Source organism: Dendrobium catenatum, unplaced genomic scaffold (assembly GCF_001605985.2).
Source record: "Dendrobium catenatum unplaced genomic scaffold, ASM160598v2 fragScaff_scaffold_488, whole genome shotgun sequence".
Taxonomy (NCBI): domain Eukaryota; kingdom Viridiplantae; phylum Streptophyta; class Magnoliopsida; order Asparagales; family Orchidaceae; genus Dendrobium; species Dendrobium catenatum.
The window spans coordinates 1,965,041-1,990,489 of NW_021318950.1; the positions used below are offsets into that span (position 1 = coordinate 1,965,041).

At 36.4% G+C, this 25,449-nt stretch overlaps 1 protein-coding gene across 1 annotated transcript in view; it reads left to right on the top strand.

Annotated features, from left to right (window-relative positions):
- LOC110106501 (serine/threonine-protein kinase ATM) overlaps window positions 1-25,449 on the top strand; it is a 256,327-nt gene that overhangs the window by 209,938 nt on the left and 20,940 nt on the right. Inside the window, exons 58-68 of the mRNA XM_028694452.1 lie at window positions 1,785-1,936; window positions 2,028-2,229; window positions 2,307-2,354; window positions 10,763-10,846; window positions 15,371-15,454; window positions 21,582-21,662; window positions 21,778-21,867; window positions 21,958-22,020; window positions 22,506-22,646; window positions 22,789-22,845; window positions 22,959-23,018. Of these exons, the coding sequence (XP_028550285.1) occupies window positions 1,785-1,936; window positions 2,028-2,229; window positions 2,307-2,354; window positions 10,763-10,846; window positions 15,371-15,454; window positions 21,582-21,662; window positions 21,778-21,867; window positions 21,958-22,020; window positions 22,506-22,646; window positions 22,789-22,845; window positions 22,959-23,018 (1,062 nt within the window). The remainder of the gene's footprint in view (window positions 1-1,784; window positions 1,937-2,027; window positions 2,230-2,306; window positions 2,355-10,762; window positions 10,847-15,370; window positions 15,455-21,581; window positions 21,663-21,777; window positions 21,868-21,957; window positions 22,021-22,505; window positions 22,647-22,788; window positions 22,846-22,958; window positions 23,019-25,449) is intronic.

The window sequence follows — 25,449 nt, forward strand, 5'->3', positions numbered from 1 at the left end:
AAGCACAAAATATAAAAGACACAAATGCCCTCAGGCTACAACATGACACAAATCCCTCATGGAGGTACAAGTGAAAAACTGAAAAATAAAATAAATGCACTAAAACATCATAAATAGAAACTATGAATTGTAGCTGTCGATCTACGATCCTGCCGATGGTAAATACGTCAAATTGTCTGGTGGATGTCCTCATCATAATGTCTACAAAAATAAAGAGAAGAATGCTAGTAATGTAGAAGTAGTCAAATAAAATCTTCTTTATGTTGAAGATGATGCTGAAAGGAGTATTGCTGCTGTTTTCTGGGCCAAGAACCAGAAATTGGCTGTGCTTGTTGGCTGAACTAAGTGACAGCAGCATTCTTGATGGAAAGGGAGGATGACAGCAGTGACCTGGTCTTCTTGGAAGGAGTTCTGGTCCTTCTAGTCAACTGGAATGCAGTTTGGTTGGCTGGAAGAAGAGGATTGATGCCACAGGGACTGCTGGTTTGCTAAGGAAGTGGCTTTCAGCTGGAAGAAGAGGGCTGTTGGCTGGAGAGAGGAGAAATTGTTGGAGAAGTAGGCCGGCCGGCAGAAGATGTTGTGGGGTCTCAATGGGCTAGGAGGGGCGGTCGAAGGCTTGACGCTGGCTGGCCGCTGCTTGAAGGGAGGCTGAATGGATGAGATAAGGCGGAGAGGAGGTCGGCCACCACCTGGAGATTTGTAGGATACAAATAACAAGAGCTGTGGCTCTTTTCTAACACCACTATCTTTTTCTTTTTTTTTCAGGGTTAAGGACCCTCTTATTTATAGGCATTCAACTAGTGGGGAAAAATAAAATAAAGATAATGTTAAATAAAGAAAGAAAGGACAGCAAATTAACATAATAAAAAAAATGAAAATTAAAGGTGGGGTCTGGTTGGGTTTAACCCAACTGGCCAAGCCTACTTCATTCTCTCCGGTGAGATTGTCCATAGTTTTTTTATGTTTTGGATTTTTAATTGGTTAGCATCCATTCTATTGGGCTCATTGGCATGAGGAGAAGCCATAATGGAAAATTAGAGTGGCAGATGAAACTCCTATCAGAGTCAAAAGGGAGGAAACGAGCAAGTCAATGAATGCAAGAAGAAGAACAAAAGTCCAAGGAGTGCAACAAAGATGGCAAAAAGAAATCATCTCTTAGAGCCAAAGGAGTCAAGAGCGAAGGTTTATCTTGAACAAGAATGCTAGAAGGGTAGGACACTGAAGCCATGAGGCGTTGACGATAGGAGGCAAGCGACGAATAGAGCAATTGAAGCATGATCATGGTGCGAGCATGCAATCTCGCAAGGAGCGACATGCAAAAGAGTATATATATAAGAGTATATATATGGTTATAATTTCCTAATATCAGTATTCACTACCTATTATAAAGAAAGGAGCAGGATCTAATCATTATCATCATTCTTAAACTTATCTCCCAATTCCTTGAGAACAGCCTTTAGAAATAATGCATGCATTTCTTTTTTAAGTGTTATAAGATTTCCTTAATTTGCTTAAAAACAACCTGGTTTATCTTTCTAATTTCAATAAATTTACTGTCGAGCAGAGTTTTATGACTTGGAAATTCTGTTATAGTCATGCAGATGTACTTATTGTCCTTATGGAAGTCTTCATATTTTTCTTGCATCTCTTTTCTTTCTTCTGTTTTTTGTTTTTATTTTTATTCTTCTTTTATTTGTTTTTATATTTTTCCCCTTCGTAAACAAAATGTAAAACCTAATTGTAATTTCTATTTCTCATATAATTTTTGTTTGTTATTGTGGCAGCTTGAAGAAGCTAAAATTTTAAAAGCTCAAGGTCAACCTGATATGGCCATTAATCTGGCAAAATATCTTTTGCAACATCATCAAGTGGAGGATGAGGCATCAAACATATATAGATTGATAGGGAAATGGTTGGCAGAAACACGATCGAGCAAGTAATAATTTATTATTTTGGGATCAGGTTTTTCATTTGATAATCGTGAATGCAATTTCATGCATGTAAACGTGTTTTTCACAATTTTGTAGCTCAAGAACCATTTTAGAACAGTACCTAAAACATTCAGTTGAGCTTTCTGAAGCAAGCAAGAGTAAAGATGATGCGTCTAAATTAAGTAAATGTCAAAGTTTGTTCCAGTTATCACATTACACTGATGGTCTTTTTAGAAGCTATGAAGAAAGACTAGCATCTAATGAGTGGCAAGCAGCGCTGCGCTTGAGGAAACATAAGGTTAATTTCTTAGGGTCTATTTTTCTAGAAATTTCCAAGTTATACTCCTTGCTAGTTTATTCTACTGCGTACTGCAGACCAAAGAGTTGGAAGCACTCATTAGAAGGTTAAAGAGTTCCACAAAGGCAAGTTTTTATCATTTATCAATATTTCCTAGATTTCTTTTTCCAAGTGAGATAGTTAGGTATTAGTGTTTGGCTGTTTGCATAGTTTGTATTTAAAGTACAAGTGATTAACCCCGTCTATGATTATTAAGAAGTGTAAACGCGTAGGCATAATCACCGTAAGAGGCCGTTTACATACTCTCTTTCATTGGTAGTGACACTATATAGGGGCATTAATTTAGGTATGTTCAAATAGCATTAAACAGAATGCATATATATTTATATAAAATAGCAAGAGTAAATTATACTAGAATTGCTATCAATAAAATTAAATGCTGTTTGAATTATCGACAATTCTGGAACTTGAGCTATATGGAATTAGCAATTGTTATTTTCATCAAGCAGATGTTATCTAAGTTCTAGAAGATGGAGACCTGCAAACTATCGGAGTGCTAGGTTGTGATAAAAGACTTGCACACTTATTAACTGCTCATCCACAAATTGAGTCATTCACTGATAAGATGTTTGCATTTGGCTATTCACATACATCGGCATACATTGCTATATACTACTTATCATGCCATTATAAAAGACGATGTTATACATAGTCCAATGCTGATAACGATACCAGAACCTATTATGATGAATAACTTTGCTATCACCAAGAATTATATAATTTTTGCATAGGCATATCTTATCTTTGTATTGCCAGTTAAAGGAAATGGTAAAGAGAAGGAATTAATGGGCAATTCCATCTCAGATTTCTCTTAAATAATGGATTTGAATTTGAAATTCAATACGAAAAGAAGGGAGGGAAGAGAGGAATTAATTATCTTTTAATTGGGGCCTTTAATTAGGAAGGAAATAGTTAGGATAGAGGGGAGAGAGAGGCCGGCCAAGGAGGGAGGAAAGATGTCCAAAGTCGATGTTTGTGTCCACATACATTGAATAGGGGGAATTAAATTCAAATCCAATCATTTAATTCAGATTTGCACTAATTGGGGGAAATTTCCTAAAATAGGTGTATTATATTTTGGAAAGATTTTTTTATTCAAATTGATTTGAATTTGAAATATGAAACCTTTCCAAATAAGATAGGGGCTAAATTAGGAAGATGATAATGGTGTAATTGAATATTTGAATGATTCTTTAATTAGAATCTTAAATTAGGAAAGGGATGAAAGGCCTTTAAAAATTTAAAATTCGAAATTAGGAGATGGGAGGGAATTGTGCAATTATGTGGGCTCCGAAAATTCGACCCCGGCCTCCGCCCGCTCTTCTTTTATTCGGCGATGGAGTTTTAACTGAATAAGTTTCGAGGTAAATTTTGGAAGGCAGATGGGTTTGTAGATAAGACACTATCCAGAGATTTCGCCCTCATTTTGTGAGGACTTTATGATATGAGTTCTGGTTTCTTATAGGCGCAAGCCCCTATAGTTAATTACCCCTCCCGATCACTAGAGAGAACTTTCGATTAAGGCTAGTCGTCGATCAGATACGTAGAGTATACGTGTTATCTGGCATATAGTAGCAGCATTGGATATAGGGATTTAGAAATTTGGGGATTTGAAATGTTTGGAATCTTGGAAATTTGAAGGTTTTGATATTTAAAATAGAAATTTCACCATCCTGCACTTAAAGCGGATGGTGGGGGAATGGATGATAGACCCGATCAAGATCCCATGGTTCCGTCCGTCCGCGGGCCCATCGGTGGTCCTAGTTACTTAGTCAGAGGAGGTAGTAGAACCCAACTGACAGAAGGATCTTGTCCGGCAGCCAATGGGTTGCTTCGTCCCAAGGGAACCTTTGTAGACCGGAGTTGAATGTTTGTCTAAGGGGACAAATTTGAGATCCACCTTAGCTGACAGTGGGCTTTGTGCCCTATCGATCATATCCTATTGATTCATATCTCAAGGATTTAACGCCATTAAGTAGCGTATTAGCTCTGGCCATAACCACTATCTGTGTGCATTTTGGCGGCAAACCACTCGGTTCAGAGGGCCCCGGTCATAACCGTTTATCTGCAGTGCATTTGGCGCGAAACTGTCGGTGTAGAGCGACACGTACCAACGATCGTTTACTGGCAAAGAGATTGTTTGAGAATGGATCTAGTGATATTTCGACTAAGGCATTAGCTCTTTGTGAGCGGAAGTGAACTTTAATTTGTCCGTCCCGGCAACTGTTGCGGGAGGGTGAGGTTTTGCTTTAAGTGTTTAAATGTTAGATTTCCATCTTTAAATTATTTTTGGATTTTTCTGGATTTTGGATGATTTGTTGGAATTTTTGGGTTTTGGATTTGGACTTTGTAGAGTTTAGAATTTTCCTGGGCATTTGAATGGAATTTGAAAGTATTTGTTGAAACCCTCCGGATTGAGATAACAATCAATCGGCCATCATCGGGTGTTTAGGGGTTATTTCATTTAAGCTGAACCTTGTCGCACTCTATCTGGCTGTCGACATGAGGATTGGGTTTTGTAAGGCTTTATGCTTTGAAAGTGACATTCTTTTGATTGTTAGGCTTTTAAGGCCAATATGAATAATATTAAAACAAATATCTGTCCCACGGCCACATATTTGCTTAATGCGTTCGACTTTTGCTCCTATTGATCCTATAATAGAGGTCAGGTTCGAATTTGAATTCACTTGTTGACCGGCGCATCACTCCCTAGACTCAGTGTTGTACCTAATTAACACGCTCGTCAGGGCCCATGCGCGGGATCTTTCGGGATTGAGTATTTCGCCTTTAGTGTACCCTATGATGTGAATACAAGCGTACAGTGCATGTGCGAGTAGTATATATTAGATCAAGAGTCTATTAGATGGACGCGATAGATAAGTACGTTGTAGATCCTTGTGTAGTACATAGGAATCTTTTCAGTAGCATTTGCTATAGCTTATCGGTCACAATCGTGTGTTCCTTTGTGCTATTCATATAATTTTTTTTAGCAGTAATTTTGTAGAGATGATCGAGGCACATCACTTTGTATATTAACACATGATTACTGAATGGATTGCATTCATCGCAATCTTCTATGCATTTGTTGCTGATTAATTTGCAACATTTATTATACGTCATTTAGTACTTCATGGTGCTCGTTGTTTGTTATTGTGAGATATTTGATGTAGGGTTGTAGGAAGGCTTTTAACATTTTCTTTATATTAAGATCGACTGATGAGTCTAGCCAACTCCATTGTGTGTTTTATCATTGTCACCTATGAGTGGCCCTTCAAATCATCATCAATTAAGAGATTACACTTGCTTGCTACTTGAAAATGACTTGGAGTCTTGTATAGCAAATTTGCTTGATAACAATTACCTCCAACCAAAGTGACAAATCTTTTAAAGTTTGCTAAAAAACCTTATATTAGGAAATAATGAACATGTTGCTCATATGTCCATGTCTTCCTTGTTGATGATTGGTTGCAAGTTCTCTTGGCTTTAGTCATTACAAGTATCAAGTTCATTCCAAATAAACTCGCACTTGAAACATTTTTAATGCCTTGGAAAGTGGTTTTCGCATACGCATAGATGGAATTTGAGTATCATTGTCTTATACCTACTTGAGATGGTCATTGAAATCTTGCATTCTAATGTGAAATGGAATTCTGTTATATTATTCAAAAAAATTTTCATATTCATTTTGAGCTTTCTTGTACTTTGTTTAAGCTCAAATTTTAATTCATTTAGTGTCAAGTACAAAAACCTTGGGTTCAAATTCTTTTGCATCAAGTCTCTATGTCCTTGCTTGAGTTCAAAATATCCAAAACTTATTCATCTGTTTGATGTTAGAAATGCAAGTCCATAAGTCCTTCTATTTTAAAGTTCAAGTTTATTTTGTGCTTGCTGAAGTTCAAATGAGAGTCCAGAGTTCAATTGCATGATCAAATACTTACTTGAATTCAAAATAACCAACTCAAGTTCTAGTTTGTTTGAGTTCAAAGTGCGAAATTCAAGTTCTATCGCAGTTGTCCCAAACTACAATCTCAAATAAAGTTCTCCATCATTTGATTCAAATTTTAGGTTTAATTTTGATTAAGCCTTTTTGTAGTTTCACCAAGTTCATTTTGTTCAAATAAGTCCAAGTCTAAGCTCATTTTTGTTCAAGTCATGTCACTGTTCATCTTGCAAGTTCGAGTATGAGTTCAAAACAAGTTCTTTTGTAGTTGTCCCAAACTACAATCTCAAGTCAAAAGTTCTTTGTATTTGTCTTTTGAGTTCAATTAAATCGAGTCTTGCAAGCTCATTTTTTTTGTTCAAGTCCTTGGATATTCAATCCAAAATTCGGCAGCCTCCGCGCGTTCTCCCCGTTTAGGGGAAAAATCAGTAGGGCAATCATTCCCCTCGACGCTACGTGAGCGCTTCAGGTAGGGTTGTCAAAAATGCACACCGGGCGGTCGCATATGAATTTTTTTTATCCCGCGACCGCTACGTGAGCGTTTAAGGGTGTTTCTGTTTGTTTATTATAAGAAGAAAACAGGCGTTAGAAATAAGCAGGCATTTCCCCCTCTGCACCACGTGGGCGTTCGGTGGGTACTTATATAAAAAATAAAGCAAAAATAAAAAAATACATTTTTTTTATATCCCCTTCGCGAGCAAGCGCCGCACCGGTTTCCCACCCTAAACGCTACTTGAGCGCCTCGGGGGTTTGCCGGCTCGTTGCAAGCTTTGAAGAGGGATTCTTAAATCGTCGCGAGCCTCGCACCGGTTTCCCACCCTAAACGCTACGTGAGCGCCTCGGGGGTTTGCCGGCTCGTTGCAAGCATCGATAAAAGAACCATTTTTTTTAGTTAATTATTACAAATTATAATTAATTATAACTATCTTATAATAAATAATCATAATTAAAATTAATTAATTATAATTTAAATATTTAGTTATAATTAACGATAATTAATTATAGTTAATTATTAATAATAATAATTAACTATTATTAACTATAATTAATATAAACTAATTATAAAAATTATAATTAATTTATAACTAATTATAATTATTTTATAAATTAATTATAATTAAAAAGAATTAATAATAATAATATATAAATAAAAAAAAGAAAATAAATAATAAAAATAATAAAATAAAAATTAAAAAAAGCCTTAAAGGGGCTGTTCGGGAACGGGATTTGGCCGAAGAGGGGGCGCGGCAGAGAGGGTTAACCTCATAGCCAGTGAGCTCCAGTTGTAGCTTCCGATCAAAATGCCATATCTCCCGATCCAACAGGAAGGAGACGTCGTGGATGGGAGATAGGGCATGGCTTGGTAGGTCTTTCTTCCTCTCTCTCTCTCTCTCTCTCTCTCTCTCTCTCTCTGGATCGAATGGATCGGACGTGTGAGGAGGAGCTCGGGCTGAGGGAGTATCGTGGGAGAGAGCAGTGCGAATGGGAGAAGAGCAGTTCGAATGGGAGAAGAGCCGTGAGCTTAGGAGGGAATGAGAGAGTGGGAGAGCCTTGGTCGTGCGTGGGAGCAGAGCAGGAGGAGTTTGGTCGTGGCTCTGGATTTCGGGAGGAGAAGTAGCGTATGGGAGCTTCTGAGATCAAGTGGGGGAAGTCGTCTCTAGCAGAAGAGGCTTCGACTCCTATTTAACGACGCGAAAATGGTACGATTCAACGGAACTTCTGCAGGAATCGCGTAGAAGCAATGCTAGCGGCGCTGAACAGCCAGGTAACGGGATTTCTTGCATAATTCCGGGATTACGTGGATTTTTATTTTGATTTTTTCTCTTTTTTTTATTTTTGTTCATTATCTGGTGGTCAACAAATTAATTCAAATTAATGAGGGAAATTGAAATCTCAAATTCATTTGAAATTCAAATTTGAAATTCTCAAATTACTTTGAATCAAATTAGGAAAGTAATAAAAGGATGATTGAGAATTGAAGCCTTGGAGAATTAGTGGGGTGGCCGGCGGGTAAAGAAAGGGGACGAGGAGAAGATGGCTGGTGGAGAAAGAGTGAGGGAAGGAGATAGGGAAAGAAGATAAATCGTGAGCCCGAACACATCCTGCTGCTAACGAGTGATGCGATGCCCTCACCTAGGGACTTCAACCACGAGCCCGAGACACATCCTGCGGTTGGGTATTTCATTGCCCTCATATAGGGACTTTCACTCTCCTAAGAACTCCCATAGTTCTCAAGAACAAAGTGTAGAAAACAATTTTTTTATTAATTCATCATTCCATTACACAAGCAAGGGCCTTTATATATAGGCCTAAGAAACTAAAACAAGACACATATGCTCCTATGGCTTACATAGGACGACCCTCTTAAGTGAGGGTAAAATCAGAAAAAATAAAAATTACAAATAAAATTTAAGATAACGTGGGATGATGATGGCCGTCGATCTTCAGCTTCTACTCGGATAGACATGGATGGTTGGATGTCCGCATTATAGCTCCTGACAAGCTCCAAACCCCTAGTGAGCTCCAACTCCTTGCAAAAGTTGCAATTGCAAGCTACAGCCCCCTACAGCTACAACTACTTATGAACTCTCTGAGTTGTTGCAACTACAATCTACCTGCAAGAAAAAAATATGGAGTTAACATCAAATATAACCGGTAATGTAAAAACTAGTGCTAAGTAGAGCAATGCTAGTACCGGCAAAAAAGAGCTAACTACTCAAGGCAGAACAAAGTGCTAGAAAGAAAAACTAGCAAGTAAAGTATAAATGGAATAAAGTGTTGGAAAGCAAGTAAAGAATAAACAACAGTGCTGAAGTAGAGTGGCAAACTATTGTAATAGAAAAAGCTATAAGCACAAAACAACAAGCACATTACTGAAAGCTAGAGTAGAAAATAACTACTGGCTAGTAAATGTCAAAACTGTGAAGCAAAGCTGGCAAAACAAGACGCTGACATTGGTGTCAAAACTGTGAAGTGTGTAAAACTAAATCTTTGTTACATCAAACAACTTTCAATGAAAGCCGTAAATCTGACTTTAGGGGAAATCTTTAGGCTCAATTGACCTAACTCCTAATCCCCGATTAACACACTGACAACTTTTAATAGAAGCCGTAAGTCTGACTTCTGAGGAAAATATTTAGGTAATAACATAATCCTAAACCCCTCTAACGGGCATCCGTCTATAGGGCTAGGTTGTAAGACTCATTATATGGACCACCTGGCTTAATAGAGCTAGGTCATAAGACCTATCGTCAGGCAAATTCTAAATCAAGAAGTTATAAGACCTATCTAAACATTCAAAACACCCCGGCATCATAGTCTATAAATCTAAGTTGCATGACCCACAATTTGAGACACCTCTAATAGAGGCTGTAAGTCCCATCATTAGGGCTACTTTCAAATGAAAGTCGCAAGATCCTACCCAAATCCAATCACATAGGCAACTACTAAATGGGGCTGTAAGACCCAACCAAGTCTAAACTATGGGCAGCATCTAAATGAAGCCATATGTCCTTACCCAAATTAAATTATATAAATATATATATATATATATATATATATCCACCTCAGTCTGCTCGGGATCCCTGAGATGAGGCAACCCATGGTAGCTAATCAGGTTCCCTGGACACTACGATTAATAATCGTTAGTGTTGGTAGATTGAATCCTACGGTATGCCCAAGATTACGGAATCATGGGATCTTGATCAGGTCTACATTCATCTTCCACAACTAGGGTTTAGAACATGCACATATTGTTGCTCACACATCAACAGTTCATGCACACTCTAAATATAATTTCATCCTTAATCGAGTGTGCTCTTCTACACGTTAGAAAGAGTAATTAACTATGAGGGCTTGTCCTCGCAGGAAGTAAAACCCAGATCTAAAAAAACTCTGACATGACTTTTAGGAAAAATCTGGTTAAATTCAAATTCAATCTACCTCAGGGAAAGAGGGGACCTTAAGCTTGTGAGAGTGAGGTTCGCGCCTATTCTTCCTGAGCGAACAAGGTAATAGTAAATTGTACTTTTAATTTCTGTAGCTGCATTTGTTTCTTTAACATCCAAAGCTAGGGCGTACTACTATTATTTTTAGCTTTAGCCACCGTCCAGCATTGAAGCCTATGCTGAGCAATCTATTTCTGATGTATTAAAATAGTTTTCAAAAGTTCCATGGATAATATTTTGTTCTTTATGTGATTTCTATGAGCATACAAATATTGGCAATAAATAAAGCCAACTAGTTGTATTGAGTAAATAATGACAGTAGGGTTTAGTCCTCATATTTTTGTTTCCTGTTTATCATCTAAATTTGTTATGTATGCTTGAATAGCTATTAAAGCTACCATCTACCACAATCTCATTAAAATAATTACCATTTGATAAAATTTATTTTTTTATCTAATTAAAAAATTGATTGTTATTTATTATCTTGACAAATAGTGTAGAGAAGGTCAATGGTGGTGCCACCATGGGTATAAAGACAAGAATAAGATGTTCTAAACTTGCCACTTTTCTGTTGTCATTAAATCAGGGAGAAAAGACAGATTACTCTATAAAAATACAGGAGTTACAGAAACAGCTTAGCATGGATAGGGAAGAAGCTGAAAGACTTCAGGTATTTTTTGTTATATTTCTGTTCAATTAATTTTGTTTCATTTAATTAATTCTTTTCTCTTTATTGATTTTTTTTGTATTTCATCTGTTTGATCGTGTTCGTAAGAGATGAACTGCTTTCATGCGTGCTCTTTTAGTAGATATGTACTATATATGCTTATCAACTAGGTGCATACTCATTATACTAAATTCTAACTCATCTGAGCCATATTAGTGAGCTTTATGAGGACCATTCTTACAATTATTCATCCTTTTGGTCAAGTTTGAAACTCTAAAATTTGAATAGGGTGTTTTAAAATGTAAAAACCATCCATCAATTATTATATTAGAGTCTCAGTGCTTGTTAAATCTCAGCTATTCCTTGACCCTTGATCCCATAACAAGTATGAATTTTATAATAAGAAAATATATAATACGTTGTAAATATATATTAAGTCTAAAATAACCTATTTAATTTACATTCTAAAGAAAAAGTCAGTCCCTAAATTAGAGATTGATTATCTTACCTAACTGACAATCAATAGTTGGATAATTTTTCTTGTATTCATCGCTTCGAAACCTTGATCTTTTATAAACAATCTATGAAATGCATTTTCTCATATTATAAATTTTCCTTAATTTACAACTCAAATTAAAACCAAAACTATCTCAAATTGATCTCCTCTCATATAAACCTTAACACCTACCAATCCCCATTCAAAATTGTTTCTTAGAAGAAGGTATGAATAATCAGAACATTCCTTATGAACCTTGCCATATAAACCTTAACACCATCATTTCTTCTTCTCTTCCTCTGATTAGTCTGCTCTTCATTTCATGCCTCGAGTTCTCGGCCCTTGTGGTTACAAGAAATGGTAATAGAAGTGTTTTAGTGCATATGTGTGTGTATGTATATATATATATATAAACATGAGAACTGGCAGTTGGACAAAAATTTAAATATTATCACATCACATTCAAATCAGTATCTTTCAAATTGAAATGAAGCAACTAAACTATAAATTTTTATTTATGAACAATTTTTATATTACGATTTTTCATCTAGACTACATTTATTCACAAATACTAACACAAATTATACATTTAATTTTTCTAATACCTAAATTGTAAAGTTACCCTCTTATTGTGTATGAACTCTCTTGTCACTCCCCACGATAAGGTCGGCATGAGGCGAACAGGGAAAAATTTAACTAACTCATTACATAACATCACTTCTACTTAATAAAAAATTATGATTAGCACATTATACTGTTTTCTAAAACAGAAGCAATTCTATCATTAATTCTCGATTCATCTACAAAGCTACTAGAACAATTCAAAATTCTATGTATATGATAAAAAAATACATAAAACATAATGGACATATCTGCAAAAATTTTATTTACAACAAAATTGTACACCAAAATTGTGCTCCCAAAATATCAAGATTTGACCTCTATTCAGGTTCTGTCTTGTCCTTTCTCTTATCTAAAATAATATTTAATATAACAGGATATGAGGTAAGCCTCAGCAAGATGAACAATGTAATGACAGAAAGTAATTCATATAAAAGTTTACTTTTATATATTATCTCATATGTTACTTGTGGCCCTTTATATTAAAAATACCAACTTAATATATGTTTACTTTGCAAGCAAACTATGTAATTAGAATAACATTCAAGAAAATGTTACAGTTTCAAGTTTTGATCATATATCATAAATTATTAACAATTATCCTAGAACTTATTTTGTTTAGTGCATATCTCTTGTATAGTTTCTTTTTAAACTTTAGACCGTATTATGTCTATGAAAGTGATTCATATGGCTACCGTAAGCTTGAAAACTACATGTCGAGTACCCTTTCACCTCCTTGAGAGCCCTGCTTTTGTTGCTCTTACTTGTTCAGGTCATTATACACTTTTTTTAAGGACCTTTTGTCTTTTTTATTGGCTCGCCATTTTTGTCTTGACCTATACAATTTATCACCTTACTCATCAATCTATATACATGATTTTTCTGAAACTCATTTTATTATATTTTATTGTTCGAATATATATATATATATATATTTCATCTTTAATTTTTAGATATACATGCACCTTCAAATGAAACTGCATAAATATTAAAAACCAAATCTGCAGTTTTTCATGAAAAAGAGACAGGTATCAATCATATTATCATAAATAGGCAGGTAGTGAGATTAACTTGTAATAAATGCATTTTTCAATTTAAGCTCAAATTAATTTTTTTACCTCGAGAAAAACTCTCATGTAAATTCCATATTTCTCAACTTCTATTCATAGCCAATTCAACGAGGGACATTACAAAAACTTCGAAATTTACCTCTTTGCTCTAAATTTCCTCCTGCCTTCCTGCCGGCTCCCAATTCTTCTTTGTTCATCACTACAGACCAAGAGACTCATAGGGATCGGGTAAATGAAATGAGAAAGGAGGCTTTGGCTTAGGTTTAGGAAACTAATTAATTGTTTATTTCCTCCTAACTTACACTTAATTCTCATCTACCAATGCATGTTTGGGTAAGTGCAGAAGGGCAGATATTACTACTGGAAATATTAAAACTTTAAAAGAAATTTTCAAATCAAAACTAATTCTATAATTTTCATCTCCATGCAAATATGTAATACAATTTTTTCCCTTAAATTAAATGTGTTATTGTGTGTATGTGTGTGTGTGTCTATATATATATATATATATATATATAATGTATGTATTAATATTTTAATAAACAAAAAGAGAATATTTTTCTCTATTATTATTAAAATTATTTTAATTAGATTAACTTATTATAAACTTAAATAATTTAATCAACTTTGCATTTTTAGTCATCTTAATTATTTTAGGGTTATTACAAGATGTTATATTTCGCATAAAAAATTTTTCACATCAATTTAAACTTACCACAGTTTCATTTCATATTTTAGAACATTAGTACCACTTATAGTGGTAGTATACTCAAGAATGGTACTTACAGTTGCTATTCCTTCTTGCATCATTTATTGTACCTCAACATGTTGAATTATATAAATGGGTGTGTTGTTAATTGACTTTCATGCTAAGAGAACCACGGGCAATGAACACTAAAGATTACCATGTAAAATCATATTTTTTTATGAAAAAAGATTAAAATGATCTCTGACTCTTTATAAAAGATCAAAGTAGTTTCTAACTATTTTAAAATATCATTTTGATCCCTCAACTCCTTAAAATGGAACCAAAATAGTCTCACAATGGGACTATTTTCATTCATATTTAAAGACTTCAGGAACTAAAATGGTTTTTTAATATAGTTGAGGATCATTTTGATCCTCCTTAAAGAGTAAAGGGGCAATTTTGATTTTTCTCTCTTTTTTTAAAAAAAAGTGATATTATGCTCTGTTATAGCTGAAATTTTTAGTTTGTCCCTTGCTAACTGGCTCATCATGATTTATTTCTTGTTTTCAAACTTTTTTATCTACTGCATCACAATCTAATTATCAATTAAGTTTTAGCTATAAGTTACCATTATTTGCAATTTTTACCTAATGGTATGCATTCAATCATGATAATGTCTCAAAAACGATCGGTGTAACAGACTATTGTTGGCCTTAACTAATGGACTACATTAATCTTTTGAATAGTGCGTGTCCCATTGATAATGATCTAAATAGAGAGATATTTTTGTATTTGACTTCTAAATTTATTAGTAATTAAAAGTTTTTAATTTTATTATTTATTTTAATAATGATTATCGAATAATAAATATGAGGTGTTGTTTAAACTTTTTGTTGTTATTCGGTTTTTATAAATAGCCAGTTATTCTTTGTGATGAAAATCTTGATGTTATGAAGAATTGATGAAAACTTCATGTAACCTTTGTATCGTATTCCTTATTTTCTTGTCTTTAGGATTCGAAAACTAATATTTTGAGGAATCCTTAGTTATAGTATAGAGTTTTAGTTGTCAGACTATTTCTAGAAAAAGCATTTTATTCGGTGTAAAAAAGTTGTTGATGCTATGAAGAATTTCTGCGACGCATGTTTTGCTTATTAGTTTTCTTTCCTTGTGGATATGATACTCAATTTTTTTAGAAATTAACATCAATAACTTGAGGATTCAAACTGTGTAACTTCATTTCTCAAATTTCTCTCAAATACTTTTCTATAAGTTTGTTTCATTAACCTGCATCTCTTTTTTATTGGTATGGAATTCTTACATTTTATGCATGCTGGGGCTTTTCATCTAAGTTTTCTTATTGTATAGGCCAATTTTATTTGAAATCACCACCTTACAATATGTGCACGCACCAGGCCATTTGGTTTTAACTATACTCTCTTTCTTTGGTTGTTCTTGTTTGCTTTCTATTTTGGTAAAAGGCTTGATGTTTGTAGATTCCAATCAAATTATATTGATGATATTTAGGGAAAGATAACCTATCTATTTTCCAGCATGTCCTATTTTTAAGTTACCATATGAATGTATTCAAATATATAAATATCCTAGAATTTCTTTGTTTGATTCAGTCAAAATAATTTGCTGGTGTTTAGGATGATAGGGACAATTTTCTTGGCCTGGCACTGGAGGGATACAAACGTTGTCTCGTCATAGGTGGAAAATATGATCTAAGAGTGGTGAGTACTTATTTTCATCTAATTGTTAGCTACTGGGAATTTTTTTACTTCTGGATATTTGTCAAATTCTTACTTATATACTATTTTTAAGAGCAACTCATGCAAAAGGAAACCCAAGGTATGTTTAAATGCATGTCTTTTAACCTTGAAGCACTGGAAAGTTGTGTTTTGCTTGCTATATTCTAATGGGGATGTGTTGACAGCACTGTATTAGTTGGTGCAAGTGTGAAACTTAGCATTTGGAGATGAAGATTTAGGCATAATTGTGGGCTCCGAAAATTTGGCCCCGGCCTCCCCGCCCGCTGATTGTTTATTACTTTTTTTTTTTGCGAGGGAGTTTTAACGGAATTAAGTTCCGGGATAAATTTTGGAAGGCAGATGGGTTTGTAGATAAGACACTACCCAGAGATTTCGCTCTCATTTTTGAAAGGACTTTATGATTTGAGTTCTAGTTTCCTATAGGCGCGAGCCCCTATAGTTAATTACCCCTCCCAATCATGAGAGAGAAGTTTCGATTAAGGCTAGTCGTCAATCAGATACGTTATATCCGTAGATACACAGTATCAAGCATATAGTAGCAGCATGGGCTTGGATATTGAAGAGTTGGGTTTGGATTTAGAATTTGGGTTTGGATTTGGAAATGGTTGAGAATTTAAAGATTTGATATTTAAAATTAGAAATTGCACCATCTTGGACTTAAAGCGGATGGTGGGGAAATGGATGATGGACCCGATCAAGATCCCATGATTCCGTCGTCCCGGGCCATCGTTGTCCATGGTCTGTGGGCTCCGAAAAATTCCATTTTATGTTTGTTGATCCCGGCCTCTCTACATCATCTGTCTATTTTTCTTTTAAAATGTTTGTGTGACGATGACGACAGAGAGTTTTAACGAGATTAGGTTCCGGGGGAATTTTCAGAAGGCAGATTGGGTTTTAGATAAGACACTACCCAGAGATTTCGCCCTCATTTTGTGAGGACTTTTTGATCTGAGTTCTGGTTTCCTATAGGCGCAAGCCCCTATAGTTAATTACCCCTCCCGATAACGAGAGAGAACTTTCGATTAAGGCTGCAAAACCACTCGGTTCAGAGGGCCCCGGGTCATAACCGTTTATCCTGTAGTGCCATTTGGCGGCAAAACTGCCGGTTAGAGGACACGTACCACGTCCTTAATGGCAGGAGATTATTTGAGAATGGATCCTAGTGATATTTTTGACCAGGCATTTTGCTCTATGTGAGCTGAAGTAAATTTTGAATTTGTCCACCCCGGCAAACTGTTGCGGAAGGTGGATGGATATTTGCTTTAAGTGATTAATGATTGGATATCAGTTTTAAATACTTGGATTCTGTTGATTTTGGGATTTTGGATTTTCGTGGATATTTGAGTGGAGTTTGGATACTTGAAGTTAACCGCTCTGGTTAAGATTTTCTATTCAACACGGTCATCATCGTGGTGTTTGGGATTATTTTCATTTAGAGTTTAAACCTTATCGACCCTATCAACTTGTCGATAGGGGATTAGGTTTTCATAGGCTCCATGCCTTTGTTTGTGAATTTTCTCTATTAAAGGCCAAGGCCTAATATGAATGTACGAAATAAATATTCCGGTCAATTTTGTGATCGCATATTTATCTAATGATTCGAACCCTGTCTACTCCTATTTACCTGTTTAGGAGGATCGGTTTTCGTAGGCTTTATGCCTTTATTAGTGAATTCTCTTGATTATAGGTCTTGAAGGCCTAATATGAATGTATTAAAACAAATACACCGGTCACCACAACCGTATATTTGTTTGATGGTTCGAACTCTGTCGACTCCTATTGATTAGTATATAAGGATCGGGTTCGAACTTGAATTCACTTATTGACCCGCGCAGCATCCCTATACATCACGTGTGTACCAATAACATGCTTGTTACGGCCCATGCTGGTCGAGATTGGATGTTCCCCTTTGGTGTACCTATGTGTATACAAATTATGGTGCACGTGCAGGGGTATTTTGGATTATTTTAGTTAGGTAATTGCCATTTGAATACACAACATTTCATTTGAGAGCTTATACACGCCTTATGTCCGCTAATACGAGTGTTGTGGATCCGGTGGTGGTATCATCTAGATGTCATGAGGCATCTCATCATCTTTATATTGACTCCCCTTTCTCGTTCACGGGGGAGGTTCTTCTTGGAATCCGTGGCCACTGCCTTGAAAGTGACTCCGTTTAAGATCTTCAGTGTAGTAGACTTGATATTTCTGATATTTTGTGGATGACAGGATTAGTTTCTTCCTGAGTACAGGATCAAAAGGGAATTTTGGGACACCAGGAAGTTTAGTTCAAATTTGCTCAAACATCTCTTCGCTTCTGTCAGGGGGGTGTCCTTTTTCATACGTCAAGTTGTCCTTGTACCCGATGTACTCGTAAATATTAGTCACCATTGTCGTAGGTGACATCTGCACTTGTGTCCACAAGGGTTCGTTGTACTTACGATATACCCATTGTTGTTACCCCCAAGTGAGTTGTATCATCCGTCCTTGCTTACAAGGAATGATTATGCTCATTACAATCTCCCGGATGTACTTGTAGAAGAGCCTATTGTACTTGAATCATATCCACCTTTCACCAATCTCAAGTGGTATAATGATTGTACTTGTTTGCAGGGACATGTGTTCCACTACTATGTTGCACCGATACGGATACGGCGACACGGATACGACACGATACGGATATGGGACACGTCAATTCTTAAAAATATAGGATACGGGTACGGCGCGGACACGACATTATAATTTATAAATCATTCATAAAAATTAAAAAAACAATCAAAGCATAATATTTGAAATTACAAAAAAAAAATCATTTGTAGCCTTGTAGCCTATAATATCAAAATATAAGAAAGCATTACATGTCTAGTCAACAATAAAAGCATAAACATAAATTATCAAGCACATGAAGTTTCAATTATTCAATAGAAGGAATGATATGATTAGCTTCTTTATTGGTTTGTCTTTGAACTTTTATATCATCTTTAATAAATATCATAGCTTCTAATTCAGGCTCATCAAGTGTAAGATTAGCAATTTCTAAATTGTCATATCATCAAGAGACTCAAATCCATCTCAGAAATGAGAGAACCTTTCTCGCAGCCCTGGAAGTAAATATGATGCGTCTTTTTTTTATTTCTTTTTGTTTTTCAACGGACACGCGTATTGGATACGCGTGTCCTTTTGAAATTAAATAGTATTTTAATTGGATACGGCTTTGGTGTATCCGACACATATCGGTGGCGTATCGGAGGCGTATCCGTGTATCGATGTATCAGATAAAGCACGCCTTCATAAATAGGTGTATCGGTGCAACATAGTTCCACTATCAATTGTCAGTGTTGCCATCTCAATCAACAGGCAAACTTCTTATGTTTCAAATTCTTCATTGTTGTATATAGAAGACATTTATATTCTTTGCAATGGATTGATATTATTTGGACTTGATTGAATATCATTATCCATATGCATTGAAAGCATTATTAGGTTCGTATCTTGGCCTTCATTAATGCTGGTGGGAGATACCCGTGCATTCTGCAATTAATTGTCATTACTTGTGCGCACTGCTTTTGACCTCGTAGGAACTGTTGTAGAAGTCCACTACATCTGTCATTGTATAAACCAGTATCATTCATTGTGCGTTTATGTATTCAAGTATTGATGATTGGTCTTTGTTTGTAGTCACTCATTTTGATAATCATTTATCATCCATATGCCTTGGAGTCTTTATTCACCAACTGCCAATGTCACCCTCTCAATCTATAGGGTAGCTATTGTTTGCGTGGTGGGTCTTTGATTGCTGCATATGGGTAGTACTCGTGCGCTTTGCAACTGTCTGTTGTTACTTACAAGTTCTCCGTTCTTAAGATGATTTTCAATATGCATGGCGAGCTTGACATTATTGTTCATTGATGTATGCGTATGTGTTTCCACCTCGCTTTTTACTTGTGAATGAGATGTAGTAGGGACTCTTCTTGTCCACTATACGTCCTCATCTACTCATCTGTATCTGCTTGAATGATCAAGGTTTGATTATTGAGCCTCTATATTTTGATTGTTCATTTGTTAGAATTGAAGTCTAGCCCAACTCAGATGCTTCATTCAGATCCAAATTCTTTAAAGTTCATGTTGTTCAACTCTCTTGTGATCAGATTCAAGTTCATTTGAATTTGAGTCCTCTTGCACTTATATATTTTGAATTCAAGTTGAGTCTTTGATTTTTTTTTTTTTTTGTTCAAATCTTCTTATCACCTTGAGTTCAATTCCTTGAGTTTAGCTCAATTTCAAGTTCCACTTGATGTTATGTAGCTCGAGCTCAATGTCCCCTGCGGTTCTTTGAGCTCAATGAGGTTCTTATTTGAGTTCAAGTAGCAAATTCAAAATCTTTTTTAGAGTCTTCTGAAGTCTTTGCAGGTTCAATGTCATTTGCCAAGTTTGATTTGAGTTCAACATAGGTTCTCTTCAAGTATTTGTTGTAGTACTTTGAGTTCAATAAAGTCCAAGTGCGATTGTATGTTTATCCGGAATTTCGGCAGCCTCCCGGCGTCTCCCCTGTTTAGGGAAAAGTTCGAGAGACTAGGCCATCCAACCACGCTACTCGAGCGTGTATGGTAGGTGTCGGGGAACACCGGGCCGTACATTTTTCATCCCACCACGCTACGCGAGCGTGTATGGGGTCTTTAAAAGGTATATGTACAAGAGCACAAGTGATTTTCCCCGCCACGTCACAAGGGCGTGTACAAGTACTTAAGTAACACCCCCACCATACTACAAGAGCGTGTATAGGGCTTACCCACTTCGCCGTATGCGTCGCACTCCTACCATGCTACGAGAGCGCGTATGGATGGTTCCCCGGTCCGCTGCAAACGTCGAAAATGGGATTTTAGGCGATTACCCGCCTCGTCGTAGGCACCGCACCGGGTTTCCTCCCACCATGCTATGAGAGCGCGTATAGGGGGTTCCCCGGTCCGTTGCACACGATGAGAACGAGAATATGAGTTTTAGGTGATTACCCGCCTCGTTGCAGGCATCGCACCGGGTTTCCTCCCACCGTGCTACGAGAGCGCGTATATGGGTTCCCTCTCCCTGTTACTGATCAAAATAACGTAACTTCTGATCCGTCAGGAAGGGAATGTCGTCGGAAGAGCAGAGTCGGTTGGTCACAAAGAGCCGGAGAGGTGTGCCAAAGGAAGAAAGTTAATTTCGCGGTCGGCGAGCTCCTGTCGTCAGTCCTGATCCGACAGAAGGGAGCGCCGACAAAAGGGGAGAGTCGGACAGTGCGCAATAGGAGAAGGTTCCTTTACAACGAGCGACTCCCATTCTTATCTCCGCTTAAAATGTTGTGACTTTCGGTCGGACAGGAAGGAAAAGTCATCGAAGGAGTGAAGTCGATCGGCGATGAAGGAAGCGGACAGGGAGAAAGTTACCTTCTCAGCGATCGAGCTCCGATCGTTGCTTTCTATCAAATGTCGTAGCTTCCGATCTCATAGAAAGATAACGTCGTCGAGGGAGCAAAGTCGAACAGCGACTCAGGAGTCGAAGACGCACGTGAAAGGGAGAAATCAGGGGAGAGTGGGCGCGGGAGAGGAGAGGAGCCGAAGGCCTCGTTTCATCACCTTTTATCGACGAGAGCGAGTCGTGCGACGATGTGCGAACAGAGGAATGGCGCCGATGTGCGAGGACGTGCGGACTGCGTCCACGACGTGCGAGATGGGGCGGGGCAGGTAATGGATTTGATTTTTATTATTTATTTTTTTTTTATATAGCAGGTCAACAATAATGAGTTTTACTAGATAAAGATCTTTACTTATGTAGTAATGGGCCTTGTAGAACTCTTTTTTTTTTTTTGTGGGTCAATCTTTATTATCTATGCTTGTTTTGGGAGAAAAGTAATGGCCCCAGCAATCCAAAAAAAAAAACCTATTTTCTTCATCATTATCTTCTGCTTAAAATAAATTATAATTTCATTGCAATTACAACTTGTCCTCTACCTTTTCTCAGTAACTATTTAACTTGAATGAATTTTATTTTCACTATTAATTTCTAGTTCGTGTTGTATTAGCAGCTTATAGTTTTTTTATTTGCTCTTCAGGTTTTCCGAGTTGTTTCTTTGTGGTTCAGTCTTTATATGAGGCAAAATGTTGTAGAGTCCATGTTTAATGCAGCCAAAGAGGTGGGTTGTGGGGATCCCTGTTTTGTATTAATGGAACTAGCTGCAAATTTTGTCGTGTCTTACATCATTACCTAGTTTTGACTTTAATTCTTTATTGCATGGAAATGTCTTCAAGGTTCTATCATACAAGTTTTTGCCATTGGTTTACCAAATTGCTTCAAGGATTGGTATCTCTAAAGAAGGACAAGAATCAATTTGTTTCCAGGTCTAGAGTTCAATTTAGATATTTATTTTATTTTGATCGAAACCAAGGATGCGTATCATTTGATCAAATGAAGAATATTTTTTTCTGCAGACAGCACTACTCTACCTTGTGAGAAAAATGGCCATTGAGCATCCATATCACACTATATTTCAGGTATTCAAAATTTCAAATTTGATCATATTTCAGGCATGTGGTGATACTCATACCTCACATCATTTGTGCTTCTTGAAATCATTTGAATTTTTTGATACTTATGGAGATGGATGAAGAGAAAATCCTTTTTAGTTAGATTGCCATAAGCATGTTTATAGGTTCTTTTCATAGTTATTAGCTCATTAAAAGACTCTAGTCGTTAAGAAACCACATGTTCTTGCATGAGTCTGCCATAATGCACTAATCATTAATAGTAATTAGTAAATCTTATGGGCCCTACATTTATATATGGGAAGGAAATTCTATTTTGTGCTGTTGATAAATGTACTCATAATTCCAATTAATTATTTGAAGCTTCACCTAATTACTCAGGTTTTTCTTGCATGAAAACGGGTGTTATATCCAGCATACCAGCCACTTATTTGAATGATGATTAATATTTTTAGAATTTCGTATCTGCGGTTATTTATTTATTTGTTCTTTAGATTTTGGCTCTAGCAAATGGGGATCGGATCAAAGACAAACAGAGGAACAAAAACTCATTTGTTGTTGACATGGATAAGAAACTTGCAGCAGAAAATCTGCTAGACGAGTTATCATTGTACCATGGTTTAATAATTCAACAGGTATTTATCAAAATTTTTAAATCGTGATGGTATCTCTAAGCTTCTTGACAGCTTCTGTTGTAGTTAATAAGAGGTTCTTCCATGGTTATGTTCGAATAAGGATGGTATTTTATTTTTTTTTATATATTATAAACTTTTACAGATGAAACAAATGGTTGAGATTTATATCAAACTTGCTGAGCTTGACACAAAAAAGGAGGTCGGTTATTTTGAAATTCTGTGATTTGTTTCTCCTGAAAGTATCTGCTAGCTAGCTGAAGGTATTAAAGGTGTGAAATGACTTTAAAAAAGTGCTTGCAACCTTGTTAGCAGGATATGAATAAAAAAGTACCACTTCCTCGGGAGGTTCGCAGTATTCGTCAGCTAGAACTTGTAAGGATGATTTTTTTAATTAGTTGAATTTTATTGTTCCTCTTTGTATTATAATGTGTCTTGTTTTGCTGGTTTTAACCTCTTACTCCATTATTCTTCTGTGTAAAATTTTTAAATAGTTTATTAGCAAATTCGTTCACTAATCGCATCACCAAAATTTTAGTGAATATTGAATTGGATAAGCTTTCATAATAATTTCAGGAGATATTGTAATTGTATAATCTGGTGTAATAGTTAATTAGTTAATGGATGATAACTTGGAATTTTAAAGAAATTAATCAAAAGTGATACTCTCTCTAATAAAATGGTGAAACATAAAAGGTGATTATTTATTTTTTTAAGCTACATTACGCAAAAATGAAAATTGAAACTGTAAATTGGAGCCAAATTTGATATGGGATTACATAGCTGGCTCTCTTTAAAAGATTGTCTTAAAAATTTTAAGATTCTAAAATTTGATCAAGCATTCATCATCAATATCATTAGCCTTATGCCAACTACTTGGTGCCAGCATCAAAATTTTCATTCTCTATTCATCCCTGTTAACAGTTGAAAGTGTTATTATATGTTTTCTTCACATATTTTTTTAATTAGGTTAATTTACATTCGTTTAATTAGTTGAAAGTGTTATTATATTTTGTCTTCTTCACATATTTTGCTACCATCCATGTTTGCCTTGATTGGTGTGATCAAGCTAGTGGGGAAGATGGAATGAGAAAATAGGGGTTGAGGGGGGGAGAGGAGGGAGGCCGGCGGTTTGGGAGATGGGGAAGTCGGCGGTATATATATATATATATTAACCAGAATATATTCCAACAAGAAAAGAGGAGGGGGGGTTACACCAAAATTAAAGGAGGGACAAAAAACGAAAATTACAGAGAAACCAAAGCACGGGGTTTAACAACCCAAAGGCTCAGTAAATGGCAGAGGCTTCAAACTCCTTCGAAGCCAGGCGAGAGCCATCCAGTTTGGAGTGAGAGACCAACGAGCAAAAAAACGTACCAATAAAGGTTGCCACGAGCCATAGCTTCAGATAAGTGAGCCTTAGCCACATCATTGCCAAAAACCAACAATCACATTCTCGAAATTTAAACCAATATCCAGCAAAACAACAACCACCATATTTTAAAAAATAACTCATATTGGCTCCCAACTAAAGCAGCAACCCAAAGGAGAAACCGACACAATAGGTCGGTCAGGCTGCACAGCAAATTCATCCCACAGGTTCTTCATCTTCACTGATGCAAGAAAAAATTTGGGAAGAGCCCCCTAAATTTTTGCGAGCAAAAGCTAGACTTTCCTAGGTAATAGAAAATACACGAAAGACCCAAAAGACACAAAATACGACAATTGAACCAAAAAAAACAACTTCACTTTATAATATAAAAGAGTTACAAACTTTTGACGCTTACAAACGACAAAATAAAGACAACGATTTTCCTAAAACTGCTTTTCCTTTGCTTGAGAAGAAGGATACAAGTGGCGTCGTACTTGCGGATAGAAAGAGATTAGAAGCCGAGACGAAACAGGAATAACTCGCAAGTTATCCTAGAGGAGAAGAGAAGCACGGAACAAGCTCACAAGCTTTTCCAAAGAAGGAAGAAAACTTCTTAGGTTTTTAGTTCCAAAATTACCATCATAACCAACCTTTTTTTATTCACCAAACATCACATATATATAGGACTTGAGAGGGCAGCCAAACAGCCACCATAATCATTAATTAAGCCCATTAAAATGGGGGATATAGAATGTCAAAAGACACCACAAATAGCAGCCGAAAAGGCACCCAAAATATTAGCCAAATACATCCCATTCCAGCTTACAATGGGCGGAACCAGCAAAAACCGAGGAGGCCAGGAAAAAGGGGGCGGAACCCCAACAACCTTTTCACGGGAACAACAACAGCCAAGGCCCCAAACCGAGAACAACAAGCAGCCCAAGGCCTTAATTCCATGGAAGAAATTAAATAGACTCAAGAAGGGGAAGAGACATGAGTGGGGAAACTAAAGAGTCTTTAGAGAGGGAGTAAAGGAGGGGGAATGAATCTAATTTTGGCAATAACTACACAATTTATGAGCCGAATAATAAGAAGAGGCTCATTAATGAGTTGACTCTAGTAGAACTTACAAAAATTTCAACTCAACTTATTTTGAGCCACCCCCCCTGCCTACATCATTCACTAGCCTCCGAGGGTGAATCAGACGAACAATGAATCCAGTCAATTTGCAATCTCACACTCTCCCCCGAATTGGCACCCACTTGAGAAACCAATTCGTCCGGTGAAATTAATTTAACAGGAACATCAACAAAAGGTCCAGGAACAGGAACAGTAGGTGTTAAAGCAGGAGAAACGAATGACCCAGAATTCACCATCTCCACACTAGGTGAAACAACCTCAGCCAAAATACACAGAGCAGACACAGTACCCACA